The sequence below is a fragment of the Rissa tridactyla genome, chromosome 4, assembly GCF_028500815.1.
Source record: "Rissa tridactyla isolate bRisTri1 chromosome 4, bRisTri1.patW.cur.20221130, whole genome shotgun sequence".
Lineage (NCBI taxonomy): Eukaryota > Metazoa > Chordata > Aves > Charadriiformes > Laridae > Rissa > Rissa tridactyla.
The window spans coordinates 6,982,028-7,004,543 of record NC_071469.1 but is presented as its reverse complement, the minus strand read 5'-3'; the positions used below and the strand labels follow the sequence as shown (position 1 = coordinate 7,004,543).

Genomic DNA, 22,516 nt, shown 5'->3' with positions numbered 1-22,516 from the left:
ACATCCAAGAGTGCTGAAAGAGTTGGCAGACGTGCTCGCCAAGCCACTTTCCATGATCTACCTGAAGTCATGGCTAACTGGGGAGGTCCCAATGGACTGGAGGGTAGCAAATGTAGCGCCCATCTACAAGAAAGGCAGAAAGGAGGATCCGGGAAACTATAGGCCTGTCAGTCTGACCTCAGTAGCAGGGAAGGTCATGGAGCAGCTCATTTTGAGCGCCATTATGAGTCATATAATGGACAAGCAGGGGATCAGGCCTAGTCAGCATGGGTTTATGAAAGGCAGATCCTGCCTGACGAACCTGATCTCCTGCTATGACAAGATGATCCGATTATTGGATGAGGGAAAGGCTGTGGACATTGTCTACCTAGACTTTCGAAAAGCATTTGACACTGTCACCCATAGAATTCTCATGGAAAAACTGGCTGCAGAGGAGGGCAACGAAGCTGGTGAAGGGCCTGGAGACTAAATCTTATGAGGAGTGATTGAAGGAGCTGGGACCGTTTAGTTTGAGGAAGAGGAGGCTGAGGGGAGACCTCATCGCTCTCTACAACTACTTGAAAGGACATTGTGGAGAGGTTGGTGCTGGTCTCTTCTCACAGGTAATTAGTGATAGAACAAGAGGGAATGGCTTCAAGCTGCAACAGGGTAGGTTTAGGCTGGACATTAGGAAAAAATTCTTCACAGGAAGAGTGGTCAGACACTGGAATAGGCTGCCCAGGGAGGTGTTGGAGTCACCATCCCTGGATGTGTTTAAGAGGAGTCATTGAGATGTGGTGTTGGGGGATATGGTGTAGGGGAGAACTTTGTAGAGTGGGGTTGATGGTTGGACTCAATGATCCCAAGGGTCTTTTCCAACCTGAATGATTCTATGATTCTATTCTATGACTTGGAAGAAGGTACCTAGTCCACTAAGTACTCTATTTCAGTGAAAAGCATTTCCTCTAAAGCTTGCCTGTTGTAAATCAAACGCAACAGACCACCTCTCACCTAGATGAATTTCGTGATGTAGTTTTTTGGATGAGCGCATTTGTTTTTAAACAAAACTCACCGTTGAACGAAACAGATAGAATGAAAATATCAAAGACCGCTCAGTTATAGACCCTGCTGATATTTAGCTAGTAATTGCTTTGAAGAACCCAGCTATCGCTTTTGCTTTACCAGCAACCACCTTTGTGATGTAGATCTAGGTCAACTGGGTCCTTGCAGTTACTTGCCCCACCTGCGTTCATGCCCTGCCTCTGGGAACGGTCCCAGGATAGTGAATCAGAGAACAGAAACCGCAGTCTGTATATCAACACCGTCTCCCTTGCCCAGGACAGTTTGTCAACAAACTGAGAGTTAAGTCAGTATTTGCGTTAATCCCTTTTACACTGCTTTTATAATCTCATAAAAGCTTACAGCTGAGGTGGGCTGGCAGCCTGGTGTCTCACGTGGCACGCTCTCTGGTCACGCTTCCATACTTGATATGGATATCAAGGCAGGGACGGACACTCAGTAAGTAATACTATTGTATCCTTGATATCACCACCCACGTTATCGCTTAGGTTTTATGAAGAGAGCCTAACTATCCCGCTTAAGGATGTAGAATAATTCCAGAGTGAAAGTGGTTCAAAACACCAATGTGAAGCTACATAGTTTTGGGCCCCTCACTACAGGAAAGACATTGAATTGCTGGAGCGTGGCCAGAGGAGAGCCACCAAGCTGGTGAGGGGTCTGGAGAACAAGTCCTATGAGGAGAGGCTGAGGGAGCTGGGCATGTTTAGCCTGGAGAAGAGGAGGCTGAGGGGAGACCTCATTGCCCTCTACAACTCCCTGAAAGGAGGCTGGAGAGAGGTGGGTGTTGGCCTCTTCTCCCAGGTGAATAATGACAGGACCAGAGGAAATGGTATGAAGCTGTGGCAAGGGAGATTTAGATTAGATATTAGGAAGAATTACTTTACTGAAAGAGTGGTCAGGCACTGGAACAGCCTGCCCAGGGAGGGGGTTGAGTCACCATCCCTAGAGGTATTTAAGAAACATGTAGACATGGCTCTTCAGGGCATGCTCTAGTGCCCAAGATTATTGGTTTGTGGTGGGGTGTTGTGTGTGGAGTTGTGGGTGTGGAGTTTAGTTGGTGGGTGCTTTTTTTTTTTGTGTGTGGTTTTTTCTTTTTTTTTTTTATGTGGTTGGACTCGATGATCTCAAAGGTCCCTTCCAACCACTAAGATTCTGCGATTCTGTGATACATAGTTAGACGGTGGATCAAAAAGCCGTCTCTACTGGTAGTTGGAGGATATCTGATTCAGAGACACCTAACTGACAGTGACCAAGCCTGCTCTGAATATGTATTGCGACACTTACTCATTGCAGTATTGCTACGCTCAGCGTGCTGGAAGACGCACAGGTTGCACCTTTCAGTATTTTTTCCAAGTTTAGCGACACGTTAACATGGGGTTCACTGCAGGCTTAGGATCAAGTCCTTTGCCACATAAGAGAATCTTAATTGGTCCACTCAATGTCAAAAACGTGAGTTAGCTTGGCTAGAATTGCGTTCTCTCAAAATGTCTTTGAAGAAATATCCTGAAGAATTTAATTTCGTATTTCTGAACTAGTTTTCTTTCAACTAAAGCTGCTCATCAAGCCCAAGTGTTTTCTGTGTTTGTAAAGGAGTCGGGCATTCCACAAGGTTTTATTAAGCCCAACACGTGGACTTACGTATGACGGCTAAAATCATTAATTAGTAGCTCACTGGGTAGGATGTGGCCTAGCAAAAGTGTAATTCAGAAAAATTACCACTCCGATTAAATAGTCAGGTCAGTGTCAGTTAGAGTTATCTTCTTATCTTCTTTCACGTTTATCCGGAGCCACTGATCCTTCCAGAGAAGAGCCAGCCTGTGCACTTGAGTTGAAAAAAGAAAAAATGAGATTAAGAAACTAGGAATATGTAAATTCTAAAACAAGAGCTTAAATTTAAGAAATTGTTAGTCATTAGTGAAAGCAGTAGGCCATAAATGATTGAAAATTTGAAAAGTGAGTCTCTGTGTGCCTTAAGACCACAGTAAGTGAGTATTTAATTGTTAAAAGTTAAACAAGTGTCCGAGACAAGTTTAACCCTTAAATGACTTCCTATGGTTTGAAGGCACATGAGCACCCGCTTTTCCAGTGTATGATTTTTTTAAAGTTAACTCTGAATACGAGGAACAATGAAGCTCAAAGTCTCTTTCAAAGATATCCAAGTTTATTACTGAAAAAATGCAATATTCAAATGTGTATGATACAGTAAGTAGTTGCATTTGTACATGTAAACCTTGATAAAGTAAACAGCATCTCAAAGACAAATTTACGCCAAAAGTGTCTTACAATAGTTAATCAGATCAGCAACTTTTTCCTCAGTGTGGTTTTTTTTTTTTTTTTTTAGTTCTGGGGTACATATCGGCTTGTGAAAGTAATCTTAAAACACAAAAGAAACCTAAAGCTGACAGGCCAGAGGAACTTCTAGCTTGTAGTGCACAAAAGTCAATTTCTCTGATACGCTCCGTGGTACTGTAGTCTATAGTTTAAACATTACTTACAAAGTGTGGATTTATGAATAGAAAAAATAGTTGACATTTTATTTTCATTCCTTACTTAGAAACCAAGTTGTATTTAAATATTACATAAATCTCAAATATATACACATTTTAAGAAATCTCTTACGCTCGTGATATTGCAAGTTAGCCAGGACTATCAGAGTAAAAAATGACTGAACTATGTTACTCAGTTAGATTTTACATGAGATCATTTCCAAGAACTGACATTTCAGTGATACTACTCTAGGTAAAAATTAGAGCCAAGAGTTTGGAAGATTCTTCAATACAAAACTCTGAGTCATCTGAATAGAACACAAAATGAAAAGGCGATCTGAATTTCTTTTCATTATTAACAGAAAAATCGTCGTGTTCTCGGTGTTTAGAATCTCATTAGCTTTAGACTGCATTGGGTTCAATCCTAATTTCTCACCCAGTAGCATCCTAACAACTAGCTCACGGCAATAAGAATGCAAACGACAGAGAACATATAACGTTACAGAGGTTACGGCAAAAAAGTTAGAAGGAGCCAACAGAACTAACACCAGGTCATTTCCAGTGCAGTGAGGAGGGGATGAACCATTAACTTTTCAAGACTAAATCCCAGTCCCGGATGTCAAAAGTTCCTGTGTAACGTGGAATGACGACGTGATTTCTCTACAGTTCCTTGTTGTGCCGTCAGAACTTTGTGCCGTTGTGGTAACATTGTGCTATCGCGACTATGCCAAAATCACGCCCATACAAATTTCTGGTAAACGTGGTTGCAATGGCAATATTGGACAAAAATTGTCATCGTGAGGCCATTATATACATTTAAAAACGCTAGGATTGTACAGGGTATTTAGGATGCCTGTGTGGGCGTAGGGAGGGACAGAGGGAGTGCAAAATGTAGTGCTTGGGAAAGTGGCCCGAGGGACAGATGCAGAAACGGGTGGCCAAATGGCACCCGGGGATGCACCCTGCGCTTCCTCGCACCGCTCCGTCCAACGCATACCGACTTGTAAAAAGCACCAGACAAACCGGTATTTGTGCACTTTTTGCTTCGCATCTCAGCTAGGGACACCCAAAAATTCAGTTACAGAATTTGCCCTGGAAATTTGACCATCAGCAAGAAGGCATCGTTTAATAAAACGCTGAGGGTAAGTGAAGAATGAGCCAGAAGAGAAAAGGAAAAGGAGCAGCAGGTCTGCCACCACGTTCCGGCTTCAACACCTTCTTTTGCAGAATTTGGGATTCCGGAACGAAACTTGAAGTGACGAGGAGCCCTTGCCTTCCTCTGCTCATCCCCAGCCCCAAAATGCTGCCTTGCTGCGCTTTACCCCAGTGTAACACAGGCTTTGCGAACATGAGGTTGAGTACGAAACGATTTCGGGATTTTTTTAAAGCTGCTAAATTTTCCGCCACAGGAATTTAGTCAATTAAACACCTTCAACAAGTGTCCCTGCATGTATTTTAGTCAGACAAAATATGCATTGGAACTAACAAAATAGCAGGTCTGTCTAAAAGTGGAATTCTGTTTGAATTCTAGCGTCAGCCTTAACACCAAATAAACATTATTACGAAAGGCTGGCTGGATATTTGTTTCAACCTTTACCCCCAAATAAGCAACATTAGTAGTTTATGAGGATTATAAAAAATAAAATGCTTCTGGAAGTGCTACTCCGTTGTGAGTGATTGTTGATGCCGCTAGTTTTATCTCTGTCCCTTTTCTTCTGTGTAACACTTAATAGAAAATGTGTTTGTTTGATTTTCCATTGACTTTATTGCCTTCGTATTTAGCTGTTTGTATAAAATGAGTTTTATTGATATGGCCATTGCCCAGTGTATGTAAAAAATTCTAGTTTATAATCGTTTTAATGAAAATTTGTGACACTCCTAAGTTAACCATGTCCAAACCGTTCCTTTTCATTTTACGGACACGGATCATTTCCAGTCGATCCAAATGATAAGATGCTTCTAAATATGTATGTACTAATTTGCCCCTGAACAAACTGTGACGTGCATTAAGTCCCATGATGCCAGGTAGGACTTCGCAGGTAACGCCGCTGGACCCTGCGGCTCCAGAAATTCCCTCCGGCAGCTCTCCCGTCTGGAGTCTGCAGGGGAAGAAGGTGCAGCAAGGAAACTGCAGATGTGCACTGCTTACATTAGACCGATCACCTGAGCGGCACAATAAGAATAAAATATCACCGAAGTTCTTGCCTTTCCCCATATTAACGCTCACCCTAAAGCTGTGTTTCCCAAGATATTTTTCCTTACGCAGAAAGTTTTAGGAAGGAAACCTCAGGAGATTTATGACTTCATGCATTAAGGAATGGACCTATTAACCTATTTTCACTAGGCCCTCCAGACGTTTCTCTTTCGAGCTTTCCACAGGACACAACTGAGGCTAACTGATCCTCAGGACACAATTTAAGACAAGTTGCTGTTGGAAAAGGGCACAGCAATAGCTGGTGTGTGGTTTGTTGTAACGAAGATGTGTACTTCCAGAGAAACAACTAACAAAACCCCACCTATCATCCAGCATCACTACGGAAACTTTAGCCTTGTCATCACCAATATTAACTTCAACGTTCATCTAAATTTTCTCTATAAATCCTTTAACAAAAGGGGTAGGAAAGAAAAATAAAAAAGTGGTCACCATGTGGTTTTCCTTGTTTCCAAATATTAGTACTGTCTTAGGATGCTTGATCACTGTGCTGCGTTTCTGGCAAGGAAACTGAATTGCAGCCACCTTCGGCGCTCAAACTTCAGGCGACCCTGCTAGCACTCAGTTGTGAACACTGAGCCCTTCGTGCATCCCTCCGTGCGCAGACAGATGCTGAGCTCTAAGAAGAAACTTCTCATTAGGATGGCTAATGAAGCAGAATTCTCCCCCCCCCCCCCTTTTTTTTTAGTCACCAGAATTCACATCTCACACATTAGGCACAAATTTAGAATAAAAAGTCCTAAGAAATGAGATGGGTATAACGTATGTGGACTTTTTTCTGTTTCTGAAATGGAAATTTCTTTTGTCTGAATCAAAACACGGAATTTGGTTAGGAATAATTAAGACATTTTGGACTAATCCTTTGTATTTAAAAATACCTAGTTGCTCATGCGGTCTCTCTCTAAGGGCGCATGCATAGAGCAAAGTTGTCATAGGTCAGATCTGCGAGGATCTAAAGCATTTTTGCACAAATTGAAGTTCTAAAGCTTTGTCGGATTTCACAAACACAGCTTGCATGCACAGCCTATTCATACTGCTCGTGTGTTTGGAAAGACGATATTTAGAATATGAAAAGATCATTCACCATTCATAAAATACATTATTCCTGAGGACAGCGTGTGCCTTATACTTTAGTAAAATAACGTGCAGTCAATGCAAACAGCGTACTAAACGAAGTCTAGCAAAAAGTTTTCTCAGCTTAAGCAAACGGCTAGAGAGTGGCAAAAACCTTTAGACATTGTTCATGTCCTCCAAAAATAAGGGAACACACACAGTGTTTCTCCAAAACTTCTTGTGCTTCTCCAGTGCGTAAAATGCACAATGTCAGATCTACATACTTGCCTTTGATACACTCCTGTACACCAGTGTTGAAAATCATTAATAATATATATATATTTAAATTTCAAATACAAAAAGGTTTTATTTCCTACATATTTTTTAAGTCCAATTGGAATTTGCATAAGTATGTATTGACATGTGCCAATATCCACAGCAGAAACAGGAAAGTATAAAATAATCAATATTTCTGATTTTTGCCTAATTTTATCCTGTATCTTTATGCCTTGGGCCAGCCAAGGAATTCTGTTTTTAGAGAAAACATTAAAAAGAGAGCTCATCTGTGACCTTCTGAAGAACTGAAGGACTATCGCTACGCGGCACAGCAACAGACGCTGTGACACACCGTTAATGCTGTCAAACGGCGCTTGACAACCCGCAGAACGAGAGAGACGATAAATTAAAACAAACGGTGTGATTCCATAAGCACTGAGGAGAATCCTATAAGCACTAAGGAGAATTCTTTTGTCTGAATCAAGACACGGAATTTGGTTAGGAATAATTAAGACGTTTTGAACGTAACACAGAACCCAGAATAAGAAGGAACAGAACAGCCTTTCCAAACTACGGGAAGCTGAGTTCCACCAGCCCTTTATCACAGAGCTAAAGGGTAATAAATCTGATTAGACCATACCTTCCAATTTCTTTTCTCCTTTACGCGATACCATAGATACTCCTATAGTTGCCTTGTCTGGTCACAGAGAGCTGGAATTAACCAAGAAATTCCATGAATATGGTGAAAGGACTTAAGAACCTAAGGTCTGATGCTAGGCCAGGCCCTCTGGATACAATAGATCCTACTCATCCACTTTGATGGGCTCTTGACTCTTAAAATTAACTTCATATGGCAGGATAAATGAAAATGATTGTGCTAATACACGCAAGCGAATACTGGAATCGCACTTTTTGGTTCAATAGGGTATTGTAAGTAGTAAAAAAGTCAGGTCTTCTAATATCCGTCAGCAGTGATTTTGCTGCGGCTTTATCCCTAAAAATAATGCTAAAATTTGCAGCCTTTGTAGTTACTGTGCTTCTTTGACTCTTTGCTTTTTAAATTTTTCTCATCCAATATAGAGAAGCGTTATTTAAAATTGTAGAAGAGAAACAGAATGATCGTAACTGTTTCTCCACTCCCTTCTCTGCAAGTGAACCCTGCACACTCGTTTAAATTGTTTAAAGTAAGTGCTTATCGTTCCCACATTATGAAATGTTAGTAATAGACAATTTAATCACCAAAATGTGACTATACCCATAAGCAACACTGCTGTATGCACATATAACCTGAAATTTGATCCTTTACGTGAACACCTACCTTTTATAGTGATTTTATCCAAAAAGCCCCTGCCCAAACTGTAAGAAGGCATACAAATAATAATAAAAAAATCTAAAAGTAACCACTGTGTGTGTTTGTGCATTTATATACAACCTGTATACATATCTGCCCGTATCTAACTCCCATGCTTTGACTTAGTTAGGCCAATAAAAGAAGTGCACGTTACCGGAACATTTACTATTACAATAAGAAGAGCATTGTTATAAAGTGCTCTGCTTCTCCTTCCCTGAACAAGCAAGTCACAACGTTATACTGTATGTCTGATATATATCTGCATAAGCTTGCATACTATAAAGAGTTAATTGTATATTCTGGACGAAGTCATTTGCGCTGTACGAGAATATTTCAAGTTAGCATTCTGTGAAGTCATGGAACCATTGCCCAGAGAGGTCAAAGTAACACAGTTAGACATCCGCATGCTACATGGGAGCAGGAAAATGACGGTGCTTTCATCCTGGAAGCGTGCGGAGGTGGCCTTTCTGCACAGGGAAGTGGAAAGACAACTCAACAGCCATGTCATTTTCAAACGGAGCTGCAACGTGGGCAATGCGACGCGTTCTCTTAGTGCTGCTGTTTTCTCTTTGAATTTACAATTTTTGGTTTTCAACTAGAAGGATAAATTAATGACACTGATGTGCAAATCTGAAACTGCATAGTATATATTAAGCAGCCATAGACCCCTTTTTTAGGGTAGGACCACATCCACAATCTCAACAAGAGACTAGGACAAACCTGACAAAACAGTAAGCCTGCAAGATCGTTTATATCAAATTATGGCCACAAAGGCAACAATTGCTCTTTTCTTCAGAGGCATTACAGATGGAGCTGAGCAATCAGAAGCTGTAGAAGTAGTGGATATCACGTAAGTTGATTTTAGTCATGCCCTTACTGTATAAGTTCACAGGTAATTTTTTATTTTCATTATGCTGTTAGTATCTTCGTGAACAGCATGGAAATTCATTGCCTTTTTTTAAACCAGAGTGTCCGAATTTTTAATCTGTCTGCACATTCCTGAGTGCAAATTCTTCTTGGTGCTCACCACAGACCAGCTACAGGTAAGGCTCTTCATTTTCTTCATCGGAAGCATCAATTTTCCAGTTCCCATCAAAGTCTGCAATTGTACTGCCCAGCAAGAACATACACACACCGCCAATCTCACACACAGATGCCAGACCCTGACTTCATTTTTGTAACTGCACTCTTCAGTTCCCAAACAGTGTTTTTGCTGCAGCATGGTAGTGACTAAGGCCATTCATGGTGATACTGTTTCCCGTTCTTTTTCCTTTCTCTCTGCAAATGCTCCAGTTCAGCCTCATACATCATTTCCTGGACTAAGTACTTCTCTCTCCTCATTCTGTCACACAAGTCTTTGGGCATGTCTGGAATCAGGTAGGCAATGAAAGACTTTATTCCAAAAACAAGGTGCTGAAAAGAAGAACGAAAATAATTGCTTCAAAGATGCAGAAATATTCATTTCTAGGACCACATTTTAGGGCCTAAAAGTCTGTGGCAAAACTGGAATTGAGATTCAATTAATGACTGAAAAGCAGCTCCTTTGTTTTTTAAATACACACACACACAAACACGCGCGCACAGGAGTAAATGAGTGGTCTACCAGAAATACGAAAATGCTGAAGTCTCCCGAAAAGTAAAACTAAAAGTATAGCTAATGACCTAAATGAAGATGTGACTGCAGGAAAGGTTAGTTTGAATAACAATAGCAAACACTACCTACAAGCAGAATTTGTTAAGAGTTTGTAACCGAAGTAACCAACCAGATTCCTGGACAGTATGTAATACGTTCTTCAAAGCTAGTACACACATTTCTACTTTTATATTAGACTACAATCATGTATCATTTTCCTGACACACGTTTTAACCTGCAATAACTGCGCTTAACGTACACCTAAGTTGCATTTCTTCTTTTTCAATAAAACTTGAAGGATTTGGTTGGCAACCAACATGACTTATAGGACGACTATCGAGGAAATATAATTTCGGAGGGACTCTAAAGCCTGTTCATGCTCAATTGAGTTTGAAGCGGCTGACTGACAACCGTTTGGGGAGGGTGATTTACTTTTGTCTCTTTCTTGACTGTAACGAACAAGCAGTTGATGATACTGACAATTTTTTTAGGGGACTACTGTAAAAAAATCAACTGGGACTTTAAAGAGGTAGAAAGGAATTATTCCCTTCCGTGACTAACCTCAAACACTATGATGAAGGCCAGCCGCGCTGCCAGGACATGCCAGAACTGCAAAGTGAATTCATATGGAGTTGAACTCCATGGTGGGGCTCTGTAATCTCTGTACCTGTAACGCAAAAAACACCCAGTGAGTGAGACTGCGCTCAAAAACCTGAGCACGGTGAAGAGCTCTCTAGTGTATCCCAGATCTGGCGAAAAGGAGAGAAACTGAAGTGAAAGCATACTTCAAAAGGAATTAAACAGAAAAGGAGAAGAACAGTCCACAATACCGGCAATTAAATAGAGCTGCTTATAAGATGGCATTTTTTGCTTCCAAATTCTTTTGTTGTTACAAAGCTGACACCTTGGAGTGTTACGTTCAAGCTCATTGACTCTAAATTGCTTCCTGCCTTTGCTTATGAGCATTTGAGATTCTCCAGACAAAGTTTGCATAAATGTAACATGATCTGTAGCTTCTTAGTCAATTCGAGCTAACTCTCACTGTAAAACTAGACCTGAAACCAGAAGGAACGCACTCATGCCATGCGGTATTTAATTTCTATGCTGAATTTCTTGTATTTATCTCACATAACTGCTTGGGATCTCGACCCGCGTTAGAGCCACAACAAAAATTTTAATGGTGTATGTTAATTAATAGACCTCACCATACTTAACAAAACTGAAATGATAATTTTTATCCTTCTTTGCAGCTGGGGAAAGTTCAAAATGAAATAATTCATAGAGGCATGAAAGATACGGCTTGTAAGAATCCTGGAAACACTCAGAAGACAGGTTTCCAGCATGTTAGTATTGCATCCTACCACACAGTGTTTTGTTTGCACCTGAGACTTCCATGTTGAACAAACTTGAGCTCCAATGCTTTTACAGGCAAAAAATCCTATTCTGCCAGTAATTTAAGCACTGACTTTCAATTTACTGTCTGTATTAACGCCTACGCCTGTATTATAAGAAGGGAGAGCATCGAAACGTACCGGCAATATCCTGAGTATCCCATCCCAAGTTCACTCAAATCAAATACTGATAAACTGCTGTTGACATACCCTTTTAAGCATCTGAAAGGAAAACACACAGGGTCAAGACTTTCTTCATAAAGTAGTTACATAGCATAGATCCCGTACGTAAACACATTCCGCTGTCACATAGCGTGAGCTTACTATTTTATCTGCTTACAAGGACCAAAGCAATTCTAAAATTTCAAGCAGAGAAGCAGTGTTTTATTGGAAAGAAGCAAATAACATCTGTTTTGGGGATAACACTGTTTAAAAAATCTATTTTCAGTACTTTTCATGTTTTTGCTTCTCATCTACCAGCAGGTATAAAACAAAAAATGTTGCTACAGTGTTCTTCACTGTCTCCTAAAATAACCAAACTTTGAAAGACGGCTATAGAGGCAGAAAGGAGAGCAATTTAACATCCTTGCAGAATTTGCCACCAATCATGCAGCATATACCAAAAAATGACAGGTTTTATGAGTCGAATCAAAGAATTCTCACCAACGGTAAAATGAGCAGTGCGTATATACCAAACAGCCATCTTAAAGGCAACAATTTATTAGTATTAAAGACACAAATCCCATAAATACATTGAATTATCACCGTAGGAGTGAATTTTTTGTCTGTTCCTGGAAGACCATGGACATGTAAGACATCCCATCTTGGAAATCTGTCCTGTAATTTAACAAAGAGCCTTCTGAAAGGCAAAGAACATTTAAAAAGAGATGCATCAGGAATCCCATTATACCTACTGAACCTTCCGGTTTGCTGTGACACCTCAAATCATTACTGGCAAAGGAAGTAGCAGAATTGCATAGTTCTCTATTAAATGGATAGTGCACGTTAAGCACTGATGTTTTTCTGCTATTGTCTCTTTTCATCCTGTCCTGCCTCGGTCTTTTTGCCCTTAAATTCTCTCTTCCTGGAACACCACAAGAATGAATCTCTATTTTGAATGATTAGAGATGGAGCAGTGAGGGAAGGAAGGACAGACCCCCGCAGTCTGGGGTGAGGCACAGTCTGTGAATGCAGCGGCACTCGCTTGCTGGACAAGCCTTGATGCTTTCACTCTTCTCCTTTCTCCCACGCAATGAAGAAGATAAGTTGTGCTTGTGAGATGTGCTGTAGCATTAGCAAAGCAATGCTTCCTTTTCTGGAGGTAACCCTGATTCACATATTTAAAAAAAAAAAACAAAACCCACAACAAAAAACTCTCCAGAACCACCCCCCAAAACCACCCGTAGGGCACTGGTCTCCAAATGAAAGAGAGGATGCCCATGAATACCGTGATCTGTTTACATCATGTAAAAGGTCATGCTAGACAGTGTGAAAAGCAGACAGAGCACGGTGGACCCACAGTTCAGAGACCGGTAAGTGTCTGGAGAGAAGTGCAGGAAACTGGCCTGGTGGTACAAAGAGGCAGGATACCTTGCTTGAAGCTAAGACGCACTCCGTATGGAGTTAGGCTGAAGAGTGTCAAGGCCATTCTTGCTGGAGCTTGGCTGCAAGCTCTGGAGCCCTCAACACCAGAAGGACATGGACCTGTTGAAGCAAGTCCAGAGGAGGGCCACAAAGATGATCAGAGGGCTGGAGCACCCTTCCCATGAATTCAGGCTGAGAGAGTTGGGGTTGTTCAGCCTGGAGAAGAGAAGGCTCTGGAGAGACCTTAGAGTCTCTTCCAGTACCTAAAAGGGCTATGGGAGAGATGGGGAGGGACTCTGGATCAGGGAGTGTAGTGATGGGACATGGGGTAATGGTTTTAAACTGAAAGAGGGGAGATTTAGATTAGACATTAAAAAGAAATTCTTTCCTGTGAGGGTGGTGAGCCCCTGGCCCAGGTTGCCCAGAGAAGCTGTGGCTGCCCCATCCCTGGAGGCGTTCAGGGCCAGGCTGGACGGGGCTTTGAGCAGCCTGATCTGGTGGGAGGTGTCCCTGCCCATGGCAGGGGGGTTGGAACTGGATGATCTTTAAGGTCCCTTCCAACCCAAACCATTCTATGATTCTATGAATTCTGAAGAGAAACAGGCAGAGAGGGCTAAGGGTGAACAAAGCTTAGGATAAAAAAGGGTTCGGGAACATATATCTGTGTGTGGAAGCGTGGTGGGAGAAGACAGTCCAGAACTATTGCAGAAAAGAAGAAAAGCTTACCAAGAGAACGCTTGAAAACTGCTACGATGTATATTGAACTTAATTGTTTGCATTCAGAATAGAAGACATGATTTTCCACTTCTATAACTGTGGAGTTAATTTGCAAACTCTCTGGAATGGCTGAGTTACTTGCACTTCACATCTGTGAAGGTTTGCACAGTTGTAAAAGGTAAAATGTTACTGATGTATTAAGTATGTTAACACAGAAAGGCAGCAGCAAAAGTGTGCTTCCGCTGAAATATATATGTATATATAAAACATCTTAATTACTTTTCTTGTCTGTATCCTTGATCTGTACAGGGACCGTATTTGTATGCATAGACAAAACGTGGAATGTAATCGGAAGTAATGGCAATAACAAAGGCATTGGTGATGACCGCCAGAACACCAATTCCTTCCAGAATCCCATACCAGATACCTAGAAACAAGGGAAATGACAAAATCATTAGGTTTTAACAGTCATATTAAGTCATATAAAATCATACTAGTGATATTAAAGTCATTATTAGCCATACGGTTTTCCCTTCTTATTGAGAAAGAATTATTCAGTCAGAAAAACTAGTCGAGATTAAGCCACGGTCCCACATTCCTGCCACCGCTGGCTCCACCTGAATGAAGTCTTACAGAAGGGCACACCCTGCTGAGAAGAAATGGCTAAGCAACCAAGGTATAACCATGATCTTTTGTTAATAAAGGACAAATACAAGATTTTGGGGAGAGATTTCTTATTTTTCTTTAATTCAGTTTTAAGCCAAAAGTGAATTTAGTCCTTAGGCTTAATTTTTAAATTTATTGGATTTTGATAGCATTTTAGACCTAGAGTTCCACACATCAGAAGCCTCAAATAGTATTTCGTCTGTTTTCAAAATTCCTACTATTATGATCCCTTATAGGAAATGGGAAGCAAGGTTGAGGCGTCCTCTTAGCTCAGCAACTGAGTACGCTTTTGTTGCTTAACAAGAGAGTTGTCGTTGAGACCTGTAGGTTACATTACCGATTTCACTCTTGGTGCATGAAATATTTCATTTCGAGGGTTAAGCTACATTAAGGAAGGAAACACAAAGAGATGGTACCTGCCAGTGACAGTCATTAGGTTCTCTCACCTATATCTGTTGCTCTTGCAGGCATAGGTCTTCGCCACTGGGTGACAAACTTGTAGGCATCTAACCTTATTTCGATGATATTGTTAAGCAGCGCCAGGAGAGGTGCCAGTGGGAAGGCAGCAACGAAGATGGTGGTAAAGCCAAACTGTAAAACTAGACAGGTATTTCTATGGTTAGAAAGTGGAAATGCAAAAGATCTTTTAACGTGCAACACAGTTCCAGTTTCTTAAGAAAAATGACATCTCCCTAAATTCGCTCACCCATCTCTAAGTATTCGTCCATTAAACCATGGAGATTCATAGGCTGCAGATTCCAATCTTTCTCCCACTGAGGTAGAGAGATTTTATGCTCCATTAATTGCCCTCCTCTCTTCATTTTGCGTCGTGACCACCAATTCTGTAATAAACTTTATTAGAGAAACAAAGCATTATTAACTGCACTTGCTCAGTAATTTACCGTACTTCCTGGTATTGTTCTAAAGCAAGCGGGTCTATTTTGAATAGCACCTGAGTGTTTACTTTGCTACTTTCTGGAAATAGTCACAATATCATGTAAGATACAATTCAAAGAACTTCCAAAAGTTCTCAGCTCTGCATTATGATTTTGATTCTGTCTTTAAAGTAGCATGTTAGGCATTGTACGCGTAAGCTTTTCAGAATATGGAATTTGCTTGCATAGACTTTCTTGGTAGGATCTACCTGAACACCTAAATAAAAAAAGAGAACAGGAAAAAAAAAACAAACCCTGCATAGTGAGAACATTAAAAAAGTAAATAATGCTTTATTTTTAATCCTTAAAAGACAAAGCAAATAAGTAGAGCTCATTAAGAACTCTATAATACCAGAATAAATCGAACAGTAGACAATAGATCTACTACTCTTTGAACAAATCGAAAGATCTCGATGCTCTACAGAATATTTTTGTCTTCAAGCGGAAAAAAGTGTCCGAAGCTGCAAATATTTAAGACTATGTTTTATAAAAGGTGCGGGGAGGTCCTTTCACAAAGTAGTTACAAATATTAAGTAGGTAACAGTCTCACAGATGAAAAGTGTTATACAAGTGAAAAATATTATCCACTACTGACAAAGGTGGAAATTAAAGGCTAGTATTTGTTTCTAGGTACTACTGAAAAGAGACTGAAGATGGGAAATAATGTTCTTAAAAATACTGTTATTAACAGGCTGCTATTTTTTCTCAAGCTACTTTAGCGTTCAGCTCTTGGTCCCTCTTGTTACAGAAAGGCCTTAGTGGCAAACACTGGTTTTGTCAAAACAAAACACTGCGTTCTGTAAAGGACTACGAGCACGTTCCAAAATAAATTGTAGACAAGAGTGAAGATGCTGCTGGGCTGAGAAGACAGGAAGCCTGATACTTCAAGCGGGTTCCTTCTTCTCAGGAACTCCCGTCTCACAGCACTACGGTGCACCGCCCCTCGTTTGCAGAATGATCGCACGTTGTGAGCATAACCTTTTCTGACATATTTTCAAGGTTAAGACTTTGATTAAGTTAAGATTTGATGAGCAACCTTTTGCTTTTACGGAAAACACATTCTGCCAGTTTCAAGAGAGCTGTAAGACTCTTAGCCTATTACTCTCTTCAGTAGCTGAACAGCTCTGTTTGTATTGTGGAAAATGAAATCACAATAAACAATTTAGATGGTTAACATACCCTGAGAAGCTTTATCTTAGAGCAGCACTTAATGCTTCTCTTGGGAATAAATTTACAGTATGTGAGATGCAAAAAGTGGAAACATTCTGCAAACATGTGTTGTACTTGAAATAGTTATTCTGGCAAAAGTGGACGATTTATGCTTCTTTCAGCACGTAGGGGAAGAATGTAGACCCAGTTATGTATTTAACAACTGTATTTTTAGGTCTCAGAGCTAGTACTGAACACAAGCCTTGTGTAAGCACTAGTAGCAAGTCCTCCTCACCCTTCAGGGAAGGTTGAAAATCAATACTGATGATTAGGTTTTGAGTGATACCGTAAATTTGTATGTTAAGTACAAATGTAAATTTGAACCTGACGAAGAATCCCATTTTATCTGCTTATGAACATACAATCCCAGAGATCGGTATTTCAGCTGTTCATTCTCTTCATCAAGTAATGATGATAATGAATTTCAATTAACAATGAAACTTTGCCCTCCACTCAAATGAGAAAAATATTTTTCCCTATCCCCGATTCACACTAGTGTGTAATCACTGCTTGTAAAACAAGTTTTAATATCTGAACTTACGGATAGCCTAGCTCCATGAAGTTGTTCCACATTTGTTTCAAAACCATAATAACTCCCATTTGCAAACACAGATCTATCAAGCAGCCACTAGGATGACACTGAAATGAAATGGAAAAGGATCAGCAGCTAAAATCAGATAATTTTTAATTTACTATTGATTTCATTATTCCTTTCATTTTTATTTGTTCACAGAGTGAATGGAGAAATACTCAAATATGTTTGGTGAAAAACACTAACCTCCAGCTACAGAAATATTAAAATAAATATTAATAACATAAATATTAACACAGATTTTAGTTGAACAACCTTTAGATGTATTATTTCTTGGAGAACTGGATCATATTGTTTTAGACAATGGAGTACAAAGTTATGGTATTTTACTCTGTGGCTACCAAGGTTCATCAGAAGAAGCCTGCTTTTCGGAGATATGAGATAACCTCAGCATGCTAGTGATATCAAGGGAGGTGCAATTCTAACGTGCTTTCAAGCTGTGTTTCGAAAATACTATTTTTCTTCTTTTAAATCAGCATTTTTACACTAGCAGAAACTTAAGAAGCCGATAAAAAAAGCTGACGGCATTATACTTATGCCCTCCACCCAATAAATCCACGTGCCCAGGAGATGCCAGTCATGTAGGAGTCAGCAGTGCCTGAGAGGTAAGGGACTACCACTGCTTGCTCTTCCCCAAGAGAGAGGCAGAAAGAACTGCGCGTCTCATGCAGAGTCACTCAGCACAGTGGAAAATGCAGAAGGAAAAACACATCTCCTGTTTCCTATCCTCTGCTATAAATAAGAGTTTACTCTTCACTTAGATGGAATGATAAATCTTTCAGACTGGACATAATTCACGTCCTTCAGCCATTTCCTTTTTACTCATGGAAGTTGCCCAAGAGCACAAAATAGGATCGCTTACCTCTTCCAGTCTCCATCTGTTAAAAAGCTTGTTGTACTTTCCTGGGCGGCCTGCAAATCTGGAAAATAAGATTTCTGTTTCTTAATGGACATTCCAAGAACACCCTGTATCGGTAGCTGTTTCACAACATCCTCGGAGCACAGTCATGACATATAAACACATTAAATCACACAGGCTTAAAGCTGGTATCCATAGGATATGGTAGTTTCAGAATGCAAACAAGGACCATCATTTTGCAAGCCACCTTAAGCTTTTATTATGTCCAGGACAAATATCCTAGCTTCAGAGGTTTTAGATGTTAGATATTCAGGCTCTCTAATCTACTTCTAAGAAGATAAGCCATTGCAATGCAGAGGAATTTACTGCAGCGCGGGGATTCTGCTTGCCCACATGAAGTATGCACCGGATTGCACTCTCAGACATACGAGCACAAAATCACTTCCAAACCCATCGTAACTAAATGCTTTTTACAGATCTAACAGACTCTTGTATAATGAACCGAATAAAAATTCTTAATGACCTCAGTGATAAGTTATATACGAGAGAGAAAAATCCCCATGCCTGGTCCAACTAGACACAGAAGTCAGCAAGATACAAAGAAGTTTAGAAACTGTACGGCAAACGCACCACCGGGTGTAACTAGCAAATATTACCAACAGTCTTCACTAGAGGTTTTATTTTTCTTTCAAACAAGCTTGAACTGAAATTATATTACAAAACTTTATAGCAGGTACTGTAGGTTCTGCAGGAATGAGAAGTCTGATCATAGTGAAGTTGAAGTGAAGATGAAGCGAGGTTGGACCTGTCCAGTATCTCATGCTCTGAGCTAAAGATACACACAGAAATTGAAGCCAAAATTTCTGCCTTGTGTAAGACCTACCAGACACTATTTACTATTTATAGGAATGGATCCTGGGAAATGTAACCAAAGGAGAATAAACAAGGAAAAATTAATAAAGCCTACTAGTGCAGGGCTAAATACAGGCCCGCATTTAGAAAGTGGCTGTATTTTCAAAGCTTCTGAATTCCCATTTAGTAGGAAAGTCACGTACATAGACCCACTTAAAAAGTAGACTTCTTACTGCCTAGTTTCGTGAGTAAAGATTTCAAGGGTCCAACCCTCACATACGGTTAAAACATTAATTTTGTGTTATTAATTATCCTCAGAAACTGACTTGCATCTAAATGTTGCAGTTCGAACTGTCACCGTATTGTCTTCAAACCTATAAAATCCGCCAGGATTATGAGTTCTGTGCAAGTTTTCCTTTAAAAGCAGTAAGCAACGGTAACTTACCTGCCGAGAAAAAAGGCAATGTAAAAGATGGAGCTGTTCAAGTTGACAAACTGGAAGAGGAACATTTTCAAGGCAAAGCTGTTTTCCCATTCAGATTCAGTTCTAGGGTGCTCTGCGGAAAGACACAACGTACATTATATAAACAAAAATGAAATCAAGTTATGCCTAACTCATACATCAGACAGCAATCAACGCTGACAAGACAAGCAACGGTTTCAAGTCGTGGTGCCCCATCAGGTTGTAATTGATTTTTTTTCCCCCTCAAAGTGTTCAGTCTGCAGGTCACAAAACCATCGGCCCAGTTTAGACTATGTTGGTTCTTATCATGTTAGTATTATTATATTGCTGTGATACTATCTCTATCATTGGTATAAATTTGCCCTAGTAAAAAGAGAATCTCTTTTTTGCAATATCCAGAATTTAGTTAAATTCTAAAATGCCAAGAAAATTCTATGTTATTATTTTCTTGGTGACTGAATGACTGAAAAGCAGACGTTTTCAGAATAAATATCGGAGGTAAAAGCCTGCTGGTACAGAACAGGTCACATCTCTATGGGAAGATACCTGTTCCACGTCCAGGAAAAGGTTCTGAAATCAGCGAGATTCTTTAATTTTAAGGTTACAGGTATCTCAATTTTAAAAATAATATTAACACACACCAAAACCCCCCCCAAACAAAAAGCAAAAGCACTTGGCATCAGCAGAGGAACAGACAGGGGCTGCCAAGGGCAGCAGAGGGAAAAGAGACAACCAACAGCCAGCTGGTATCTCACCCAGGCATCTCGCCTTCTAAATACTCCTGTGAGACCACTACTTCATCCTCAAGACTTCCCTATTACAATTCTTGTGAAGTGTTAAAGAGTTTGCGATTCAACGAGGAACGGATGGAGGTCCTTCTTTGGTATTTTTTGACATTGAAAGAATTGTAGAAATGTGTAGTAGGGCTACAAGTATTCTGTCTGGGTCTGCACCGCCTTGGATGTTTTTCCTTACAGTTTGTAGAACATTCTTTATGTCTGTATTAGAACTTGGTGATAATGATTAAAATTAATTGATTTTTGGTAAAAATTTCAAGTGTCTTTGATGGACGTATCAGACCTGGAATACTGTACATTGATGAAAGTTTTAAAGCACATATATGAGTTGGAAGTCTAAACTTCCTGGATTGTTCAGTTAAAATTTGTAGTACCTAATTGCTTTGGTCTGATGATGACTAAATTAGGATACGAATGTACAGGACAGTAGCTTTACATATGGACACTTGTTCCTCAGAAGTTAAGATGTCCTCCTTATCTTTGACGTAGAACGAAGTGGAGTGAACTTCCTAGCTCAAACACCTGATGCTCCATCACGCTTAATTCAAAAAGGCTTTTTTTTTTTTTTTGTAATTCTTATATATATATATTTTGGGAAAAATCTACTTGCATACTTAAATGAAATCATTATTTTCTTTCCCATTCCTTGGTCTGTAACAATAGAATATATTAAAAAAAGTTAAGTAGGAAAAAAAAAAAGGCAGCGTGATCTGAAAGACATATTTTAAAATCTTTTAAGAATTTGAATAATGTGCCTATAGCTTCTGAATCTTTCTAACCTGTTCAGCTGCCTGTTAACACTACAAAGTTTGGAGCACCCTGTTTCCTGCGTGCTCTTCAGCACTTTAACCAGAAGAGGGAGCTGTGAAATTTAAACTTCGACAAGCTCAACCGCGTATTGCGACGTGGGCTAAAAGCGAGCGCGGAAGAAGAAACACTAAAAGGTAACACATTCGCACAGCAGGAGATCTCCAGTGCTATCTTTGCCTCCTTGTTTTCTGTAAGCTGGAAAGCTCTACCGCTATGACTGAATCACGACTGGAGACTTCGGTATAAATTTTTAATGTGACAGAATTAGAGCGATTTTAAAATTTACGACGAGTTTATCTTAAGCCATTTTTTTTCCACACAAACGTTCAAATTAAAAAAAAAATTGTAATAAAAATAACAAAGCATTTGGGGAAAACTGAAAAAAAAAAATGTTTTAGCATTCTAAGAAAGAATATGTTTTGGCTTTTGTTCCATTATAAGATGACAGTTTTTTCAATTTCTACTACAAAACATTAAAAAAGCAGAAGTATAAGAATAAATTCCTTTCTTTTCTATTATTTCCTTAGTGAAATAACCATATCATTTCTTTCTCTGATATTTCTCACTTGCTTAGGGAAATGCCAGAGTCGTCCTGTGTACAGATGAAGTTTTCAAAACCCTGTTTTATGCAAATATAAAGGTATATGCCACGGCTAAGCAAGAACCATACCATTAGCAAAGGCCTACATACCTAAGTCTGTCAGCAGATAGGCAACCTTTTCATATACCTAAAACAGAAATAAGAGATGGTGTAAGTACAGCACCTCCTGCCTGTTGCGATGCCAAATCCAGAATGAAAACAAGCATCAAAAGCATAGGTGTTCTGCTGCCCTACAGCATCAAGGGACCTGGACAGAGAAGGGAGCCATATCCTGGCTACGTGTGGATGTAGTTCCCTATAAAGACTTCATTGAAGTACTATTGTCCTGTTGTCTTCATCTATGTAAAAGTATTTATGGATGTATACACATTAAATATACAGTAAAGATGGATCAAGAGCCAATAGACTGAGAGAAATGTTCAGACATCAAAGGTTCTTTTAATGAGCAATTAGATGCTTATCCTCTACCTTCGGGAACAAACCTAGGTGATCTAAAAGTAGGCGAAAGCGTTTACGCGGTACCATTTTCCTTTACATGAATGTGCACACTGGTAAGGATATCAGCCTCCTAATGAAAGCTTCCTTATCCGCCTATACATTCATTATCCCCGGTCTTTATTTTAAATGACACTTAGCCCAAGGTAGCTACCAACTCTGAAAAATATTTCCTTGAGTATTTACTATTAACAGCAAGTTATTTTCCATAGCTTTGGTGTGCTTGTTCACCTGAATGTACTTTTTATGACTTAGAACTATCATATATAATAACAGAAATAATGACAGTCTGTTTTGAAGAATGCTTTCTTGTTGCAGCGAGTGCACAATCTCCTTAACAGAATTAAAAGCCATTCTTTGCTGTGCTATTTTTCCTTTTTACCTCTTTGTGCCTGCACGGGAACAGAAAAACGATAAATTATATTGCAGGTGAAGGAATAAAGTTTATATCAATGTACATTGCGCTACCACAGCA

The 22,516-nt window shown here is 39.8% G+C and overlaps 1 protein-coding gene across 3 annotated transcripts in view; it reads right to left on the bottom strand.

Annotated features, from left to right (window-relative positions):
* Window positions 1–3,260: 3,260 nt before the first annotated feature.
* Window positions 3,261–22,516, bottom strand: part of ANO3 (anoctamin 3) — a 210,878-nt gene continuing 191,622 nt past the window's right edge. For all 3 annotated transcript variants that reach the window (XM_054200150.1, XM_054200152.1, XM_054200151.1), the window contains exons 17-26: window positions 21,637–21,673; window positions 19,321–19,432; window positions 18,027–18,084; window positions 17,114–17,211; window positions 15,135–15,280; window positions 14,875–15,027; window positions 14,042–14,189; window positions 11,603–11,683; window positions 10,632–10,737; window positions 3,261–9,850 (exon numbers count right to left, since the gene is read on the bottom strand). In XM_054200150.1, the coding sequence (XP_054056125.1) occupies window positions 9,668–9,850; window positions 10,632–10,737; window positions 11,603–11,683; window positions 14,042–14,189; window positions 14,875–15,027; window positions 15,135–15,280; window positions 17,114–17,211; window positions 18,027–18,084; window positions 19,321–19,432; window positions 21,637–21,673 (1,122 nt within the window). In that variant the 3' untranslated portion in view covers window positions 3,261–9,667. The remainder of the gene's footprint in view (window positions 9,851–10,631; window positions 10,738–11,602; window positions 11,684–14,041; window positions 14,190–14,874; window positions 15,028–15,134; window positions 15,281–17,113; window positions 17,212–18,026; window positions 18,085–19,320; window positions 19,433–21,636; window positions 21,674–22,516) is intronic.